The 8959-nt window shown below is 47.5% G+C and overlaps 1 protein-coding gene across 1 annotated transcript; it reads right to left on the reverse strand.

Moving 5' to 3' along the window:
- Nucleotides 1-2677: 2677 nt before the first annotated feature.
- On the reverse strand, nt 2678-8674 carry LOC123444806 (E3 ubiquitin-protein ligase ORTHRUS 2-like). The gene is made up of 9 exons (XM_045122042.1): nt 8121-8674; nt 5215-5747; nt 4978-5103; nt 4673-4772; nt 4511-4575; nt 4311-4413; nt 4083-4221; nt 3754-3968; nt 2678-3662 (listed from the first exon to the last, which is right to left on the reverse strand). The coding sequence occupies exons 1-9, from the start codon at nt 8559-8561 to the stop codon at nt 3024-3026; spliced, it is 2361 nt and encodes a 786-aa protein (XP_044977977.1). The 5' UTR covers nt 8562-8674; the 3' UTR covers nt 2678-3023.
- Between the last annotated feature and the right edge of the window lie 285 nt (nt 8675-8959).

Consider the following 8959-nt stretch of genomic DNA (forward strand, 5'->3'; position numbering starts at 1 on the left):
AGAGGAAGGCGACGTCTGTCACGGGCAGAACAGGGGCGGAGCTCATCGCGACGCAGCGAGGAAGAAACCAGAGGGGGATAGAGGTCCACGAAAAGGAAGACGACGCGGTGAAGCTCCTAGACATGGCTAGGTGTCGAGGGAGCGAGGAAACCGAAGAGGCCGAGGGCTCCACTGCAAGAGCGCGCATATGGCATGCCAAAGGCGTGGTCACCGTGTGAACTGGCGCACGCGGTGCACCCTGACCGGCCTAATCATGTCAGTAGGATAGGTCATTCATTATAGAAGGTCAAGGAAGAGAGAAACAAGCACAGGGACGAAGGAGGTGACTAGAGGGAGCTTGGAGCCAAAGCAACAGCAAGCTGTTTGTACTGAGGTGGGGGAGATCCAGCTGGGGAGAGGCTCTGGTTTAGGTTGAGGGTGATCAAATGCCACGATGATCATCTCTGCAAATTTTCAGCTCATTTGACTGAAGATAAATAGCACTTGCAGTTCAATGAGCTCTACTGGACAGAATTGCAAAGTATGAAGTGGCACTCACATACTTGCTTGGATGGAGCTCAAATTAGGAGGAGGCTAGTTATTTTGGCATATGAAGACACTATATAAATTGCATACCATCTGGATAAACCAAAGTGGTACTTCCTTCACACAACATCCCACTGGACATAATCTTAGGAAAATTACTGAGGAAAAATGGCTAGATAAAATAATCTCAAATTTGGTGGAGAGATGTTTTATAGGTAGGAGAATGTCCTGGTAAAATTTCATAAATTATGGAGCAACATAAAGTACAGTTGCTTCACAATCCAAAATAATGACCAGAGACAAAGATTTGATGTTGTGGTCACATAGTTGATGAGGTGATGCTCAAATTTGGTGGAGAGGCTTGATTTGAGCATGTTGAGATCATGGCAAAATTTCAACTCATTTGAATACTCTTAGCTAGCACTTGCTTCACAAAGCTTCCTGTGGATCAGGAACTTTGGAAATTTGCCAAGAAATATTTACTAGTCAAATGAGGTTTAATTTTGGCATGAGGCAATGATATGGATAGGAAAGAGTGCCCAAAAAGTTTGAGAACAAGCAAGAACATATAAAGGGTTCTTGCTTCACAACTTGACAGCTAGGACAGAATCAGAAAAGGAATATTGGTAAAATATTTTTGAACATGACAAGGAAGGATTTTGTCATATGTGAGGAAGATATGGCCCAAGAGATTTATAAGAATATTTGAGAATTTTTGGAATGATAGAAATGTGGGTTGCTTCACAACCCAGAGCAACAGAGTTATTCCTTTAATAGAAAAAGGAATATTCACACGGAAAAGATTATTGGGATTGGCTCAAGATGGAAATGACAAGGTGTTGGTATGGTTTGGAGGTTAGCAAAGGGAAGAGAAACCAAGGGTAATCTCTTTAGGTTTCAAAACTACCAAGCCACAAAAGCAAATCCAGACCAAAATCAAAAGAAAAAAATGGGCAAAATCCAGGGTGCTACAGTGTGAAAAGCGGATCAGGCGACCTGGATGCAGGTGGAGCAGCCAGTCCGGATGCAAGCCGAGATGGTTACTCACAGGACAAAGTGGACAAGCTAGACGCATGGATTAACTCATCCGGCGAGTGATCGGACAAGCATCCCTTGTCGCTCGGACATTTATTTTATTTTGGCATGTCCAGCTTGTTGAACTATATTCATTTGCTTTTGTTTTGAACTGTTGAATCCATATAATTTGTATCAAATGATCAACGTGTACGGATTGCATGGATTTACATATTACATTTGAGGTATGCGGATTGCGACGCAACATATGAGAGGCTGGCGGATGCATTAAAGTTCATGCGGGCCAGGCTGAGGAGTGTTTTAAGGTTCATGCAGGTCAAGAATCATATGTGGGCCATGCCGAGGAGTGCTTTAAAGCTGATGCAGGCCAAAAAATCATACTCCCTCCGTCCCAAAATAAGTGTCTTAACTTTGTATTAGCTCTAGTACAAAGTGATACTAAGCTCGAGACACTTATTTTGGGACCGAGGGAGTATGTGAACCAGGCTAGCAAGTGCTTTGAAGTTGGTGCGGGCAAGAATCATCTGCGGGCCATGTGAATAAACAGTTAGTTTTCTTTTCGTACGGGTCTGGTTGGGTTTGATGTGAACAACCAAACACATCCTAAAATCCATCCATTTGCCAAGAAGAGAAGCCTCTTTCTAGTGCTCCCTCCGGTCCTTTAGTCTGGATATAAATTTTGTTTAAAGTCAAAGTTATCTCTACTTTGATCATGCTTGTAAAAAGAACGTCAGCGTCGACTCTGTCTAAAGGGATTAGTTTAGAAGAGATGCCTCGCAAACAGCCACATCTTGCAGCACTCCCGCAGCCTCGCCCCAAGTCAAACTCTGTAAACCATGACCAGGTTCATTATGAGGAAAACATCATTGATATTTCGCATCATATAAACCTGGCCCAAATTTACTAAGTTTGGCTTCTGAACAAAACCACGTAAAATGCAAACGCAACTTTGAAATCGAAGGAATGCGAAAGCACCGCCACCCAGCAAAATCCAAAATTGCAGCTGGAAGAAACCAAATGGAAGGAAACATGACCGAATGGCCAAATATCCATCAAAAGCAAATGCACCAGAAAGAAACCAGCAAAATCTAACCACTGTCACAATAGTAACAACAAGTTAAAGCAGCAGCATCATCATCACCATTACTTCAAAATAACATCCAGGATCCATAATTCCATATAGCGGGGGGGGGGGGGGGGGGGGGGGGGGGGGGTACGGTGCGGTATTAGCTTTAACTACAAGGTTCCGACCGAAAACAACTGCCATCATCATCACCGGCAGCAGCACCAAATCAAGTTCCACTTCCAATCTCCGGGCAAACAGTCTGCCAAATATAAACTTAAAATATATATATATGATACGCGAATATTACACGACCAGCCAAAAATCGGAGCACCTTCTTCGATGGTGGGCATCAGCCTCAGCGCCGCTCCTCCTCCTCCTCCGCTCCCGGCGACGGCCTTCAGTTGTCGGCCTTGGTGTTGCTCCTGGTCCTGGAAGCAGGGCTCCCACCAGCCACCACGCCGCCGCCGCTCCTGGTCGATCGGCGAGGGGTGCTCACAGCAGCAGGGCTGCCTCCAGGGGTCCCTTCAGCTGCAGCAGGGCTGGCCTTCTTCCTCTTGCCGCCACCAGCGGCCGCAGGGCTGGCCTTCTTCCTCTTACCACCACCAGCTGCGGCAGTAGTGGCTGCCTCGGCACGCCCCTTGCGCTTCTTCTGAACCTTCTGGGCACCTTCATCCTCCTTGTTTTCAACCATCTCAGCGTCCTCTTCAGCTGCATTCTGCACATCAGGAGCAGCAGCAGCAGGGGTCTTGATCTCCTTCTCATCTTTGGCTTCCTCCTCGCCTCCCTTGCGCTTCAGATGCTTCTTCAGCTCATCATCCTTGGCCTCAACCACAATCTTGACGACGGCTTCCTCTTCCTCAGTCTTCTTCTCGGCAGCATCACCATTCTCTTCCTCGTTCAAGCTGCTGTCATCCTCCTCTTCCTTCTCCAAAGCATCCTCGTCACCATTTTCCTCTGCAGATCCCTCCGCGTCTTGTTTATCCTTGGCAGCCTTGGCAAGCAGATTGTCAATCAGATCCTTCATCTCTATGTTAATCTGCAAGACAAGTAGCAAAAGGCATCAGGAAAACATGCTTTAGAAGCTGCGTCATGCTTTAGTTTCGGCGGAAGCATGTTTAATTGCATACATGTGGGATCTTCAGGAAGTCACAGATGTCGGTTGGGCAGGACGGGCACTTCTTTACAATCTGCTGGGCACGCAGAGTGCGGCCGTTCCTGCTTCTTTCCCTCGTAGATTCCCTCTCGTCGTATTGATCCAACAAACAGGTTTTGCAGAAGTTATGACCGCACGGAGTACTGACTGGTTCTGTCATCACATTCTTGCAAATGGAACACCCAAACTCTGCATAACCAGGTAAACACAAGCACGTGTTAAGAGAATGAATGCTTGGAATAGATTCCAGCTCCTCAAGACAAACAGAGTCTAGCAATCAAAACGGACGACATAAATACTAACCCTTCAACAGCCTATCATTCATAGACATATGAGCACGCTTCCGGTGTTTCCTGAATTGCTTGTCAGCCTCAGGATCGCCTGACTGGGCAGGCTTCTTGCTGATCGGTGCAGGCTTCACCCACTTCCAGCCTTCCTTTGCCTATAGCAAACAGATGCAGATCAGCTGTGGTGTTGTGTATGCTAGCAAGTGACAAACATCAGAAGAAGAAGAAAAACGCACGGACATACATCATAGTCCCACGAGGGGGATCCTTTCCTTTCATGTATGTCAGTTGCACCTTGCAGCTCCTTAATCTTGGGCAGGGGTCTTGGCCGGTCACCATGAAGATCACTACAAACCAGACACCACAAACATTGGTGTAAGTAATGCCTGTGGTTTTCAAGACAAAGGCATATTGCCAAAACAAAAGAGGAGCATTGTGTCAAACCTGGTCCAAGGAGCTGGTTCATTGTCACAACGGACAAAGAGATACCGGCACACCTTGTAGGTACCCTGAGACAGAAATCAAAAGAATATACATTCATCTTCTAATCAGTGGCACAAAGTAGAGAGCAGCAATGTGGAACCTCTGTACAGGAAGTAAAATTACCTGAACACCAATCTTCCTCCAGCATTTCTCAATCCTGTAGACCCCATCATACCGCACACCAGATTCAGGAGCATATGAAGAACGCTTCTCTTTGTGAGACCTTTTTAAGATAAGTGTGGTCAAGCATAAGTTCACGAACAAGATGACATAAATAACAAATATCAGCAGAACAGTGGATGGTCCATATATCCAGCAACATGTAACAATGATAAACAAATCAAGGTAAGGCAATACTGAACAGCATCATATCAACTACGTACTTATTAAATAATTTGAGGAAATATTTATGGTATGAAAAAACATACCGCACAACCCTGACAGGGTAGCCCTTCTGGCAACTAAGACGCAGAGCAGCATTCATCTTATCGAATTTCTGGTCAGAAGATTGCTCCTTGTTTGTTCGCTTGTTCCCACTTAGATCTCTTCCTCCACTGTCAGTACAAATTAATTACATGAATAAGTGCTCATATGTAGGATCAGCCACAAAAGTACAAAGATACCAAGTGGATATACAGGAAACTTCCAAGTATACAGCATCATACCTTCCAGTATACAGGAACCACTCCCCATGGTCCTCATCATCTATGTAACCACCTGAGAGCGCTACTGACTGAGCACCGTGTTCGGACTGGCCAGCAATACCAGCTACATGAGGGAAATGAGCGCCCCATTGCCTGCACTCAAGGCGGTCTTCCCATGTTTCCCCAACTAATACACCAAGATTCCTTCTAGGGTCATTCTCTGGTGGAATGGGGCCAAAATGATCAGGGGCAATGGTTACAAAGATCTGGCCACTGGAAGCATTTGCTTTCCCAGACTTCTTTGCCCTGTCAGTCGTGAATGCCTTGTCGGGTCTAGCCTCATTTCTTATGTAATGAACAGGATTTCCTGAGCCGCCTGCCTTAGCATTCTTTGCAGTCCTGGCCATACGGATGACTGCAACCAATGCTGCATTAATCCTTGGTTGCTCAGCCATTTTGGACGGGATAGGTCCCCTGCATTTTCCACATGTCCTTTTTCCACTGTGAACCCACTTTTCAAAGCATTTCAAACAGAAGTTGTGGCCACATGGTGTCTGCAAAGATTCAAAAGTAAAATGCAGTGATTAGAGACAGCACCAAATGCATAAAAGGGAGGACTATATTATTCTGAGTACAGCATTTAGAACAGAATACGAACATATAAGGAATGCTTGGATATTACTACTCCATACCACAATACTTGCTGTTGGAGAAAACTAGTCTAGATCTTCCCAACAACAAGTATTTAGGAACAGAGGGAGTAAATCATTATAAAGCATAGCATTGCGTGAAAAACAGAAGCAGAAATTGTTGTTGACCGATTAGGCACAGAAGTAATCATACTTTAGGCTTAAAAAGTGTGTGAAGATGACAAGCAACAGTCTCCTTACAAATATAGTGACAGTTAAAAGGCTATGCATATGTCCAGAACCATGCCAAGGAGAGGCTCTGTCGAGCAACCTTTTATACCAACAGAGGAATGTGCACGCAGAAGTGGTGAACCATGAACTGAAATCAAGACTCCAGGGGTGCTATTGCAGGCACATTGTGAACCCAGCCATCTGGGTTCAAGGACTTACCCCAACACAGTAGGCCAGCTGGCTAAGGTGTGTAGCTAGACCTGACTCAAAACTAAAGTAGCATTGGTGATGAAAGGAAACATGAAACATGTTTTCAACTAACTCTCAAAAGAAACCAAAGAGTGGCCAATACCAAGTATCAGTCACTTTAGTTGTAAATTAATACTCTACTAACCAGCATTGAAGGAGTTTGGAGAGTTGTATATAACAGACATTACTTCATTCATATATCATGATGATGTTTTCACCCCTTTAAACTGTAGCACAGACCAAGTATTTAATCACACTGTCACACACACACATATACAAAATACCATAGGCAGTACTAGATAGTATCAAATATAAGGGCAAATCAAACCATTTGTTCTACAGTCAGCACATTAGCAAACAAACCAATAAAGGTGAATAGACTTAACAAACCATCAAAAGGAGCAGGAAAGCAGGGCTATCTACAGTAAGTTGCAATACACAACATATGACCAGCCTATCCAGGTATCATTTTAGACACCACACCACAGGAGCTCTCCTGTGTCCAGTGGCCAGGTTACTACAATTTTTAGCAACTGTTAAAAGTTCACAGGTGATTATCCCACAACAGACAAAGCTGTGATCCTTTACTCCTATTTGACTACAGACAAGCACCAAACTGCCATCATCAGAAAAATACATGGTGCTGTAGCAATAACAACAAATAGACCACGGCTGTAGTAGAGCTATGATCCATATGGGCAGATATAAGCAACGCAGAACAATGCTCCCAGGTAAATGACATTCCTGCTGTTATAAAAGTTCACAGGTGATTAAGCCCACAAACAGACGAGATGGCGATCCTTTACTCATATCTATCCACAGACAAACAGAAAACACGCAAGCCATCAACAGAAAATAAATAGACCACAGCTGTTCTAGAGCTAGGATTCATGTGTGCAGATGGAAGCAATGCTGAACAATACTTGCAGCCAAAGGCCATCCTTGCTGTTGATGTTTGCAGGTGATTAGCCATGAACAGACAAGTCTGTCATGCTTTACACCTTCTAAACTACACACAAGCACCAAACATGCATATCATCAGAAAATAAATGATGGCATGGTGATAACAACAAACAGACCACGGCTGTCCTACAGATAGATCATTACATGTGCAGATGTAAGCAATGCTGAACAATGCTCCCAGGTTGACACCATTCACGCTGTTATAAAAGGTAACAGGTGATTAAGCCTACAAACAGACAAGCTTGTGACCCTTTACTCCTATCTAACTACAGACAAGCACCGAACACACAAGCCATCATCAGAGATAAATGATGATGTGAAAATAACAACAAATAGAGCACAGCTGTTCCAGAGCTAGGATTCATGCGTGAAGATGGATCATTATCATTACTAGTGGACGCGTCTCATTATCAGGGGATTCGCTCACGGCACGCAAGGATCCTATCTGAGCACAGGCAAGCACAGAGCACGCAAATCAAAATAAAATGGACGAAAATCAGCAGATATGCACTACAGATTACATTAAAGCTACAGGAGAAAAACAGAGGAGCATCTTTGGAGCGCATCTGAACAAACTGAAACCAGTGGGTATCAGCGCAGAGACGGAGCGGCGGCATGATGGTGAGTGATGATTATGCTGGGAGAAATTATTAAAACAAGCACGCACGCACAAGCCTGTGATTATACGGCGAGCGACGGGAGATCCGGGCGCCAGACACAGTAAATAATCGCGAGATGGTGGAGCTACTGTACTACTACTGGCAGCAGCGGCAGAGCGAGGATGGATTCAGTCATGGGCATTTATTAATTTGATGAAAACTGACGGCGGAGAAGGCGGGAGGGGGTGGTGCTCACAGTGACGGGGCGCTCGGGGAGCTTCATGCAGAAGACGCAGCTGAAGTTCTTGCCGACGATCTCGAGCGCGTTGTCCTCGTCGTCGTCGTCGTCGTCCTGCTCGTCCTCGTCGGCGGCGCCCTTCCCGCCGAGCAGCTCCTGGCGGCGGCGTGCCTTGTCCTGCTCGGAGAGCGTGGCGTCGGCCTCGATCTGGCGGATGGCGGCGAGCAGGCCGCTGCCGCCGCCGGCGCCCGCGGCGGGGGCGGGCGCCGGGGACGCGCCCTCGCCGCCGCAGTCGGGGCAGGCCCACCCGGCCGCGTCGGCCAGCGCGGGGGGCCGGGAGAGGCACGGCGAGTGCCACGGCGTCGCGCACGTCCCGCACCGCAGCAGCTCCACCTCCGCCGGCCCCGCCGCCCCGCACACCATGCACACCCCGTCCCCGTCGCACGGCAGGTCCGGCATCCTCCCCCGTCGCCGCCGCCGGCGCGCTAGGGTTTGCGGCTGGCGCTGCGCGGAGCGGGTGGGAGGGTTTGAAATTTTGATTTGGGGACGGGGTTCGGGATGGGGATGGTCGCCTGCCTTTCTTCCTCCCTCCCTCCTATTTCTAGGCGTGATGGGTGCTGGGGTGGGGCCGTCGTCGCACCTGTTTCCACGTGGGGTGGACGGGCGGGGGGAGGCTGAGGGGTGGGGCAGGCGGGAGCTGGGCCCGGGACGTCGGTGGGGGTGGGGGTGGAGGATAGTGGGCGGGGTGGGGGTTGGGGTTTCAGCGGGAAGAAGGGGGGAGGGAGCGCGGCAAGGCGAAAGTGGGGAGGGGGTGCGGCGGGGCGAAATGACGGTGCTGCCCTTGGGACTGGGCCTGC

This window comes from Hordeum vulgare, chromosome 1H (genome assembly GCF_904849725.1).
Source record: "Hordeum vulgare subsp. vulgare chromosome 1H, MorexV3_pseudomolecules_assembly, whole genome shotgun sequence".
Lineage (NCBI taxonomy): Eukaryota > Viridiplantae > Streptophyta > Magnoliopsida > Poales > Poaceae > Hordeum > Hordeum vulgare.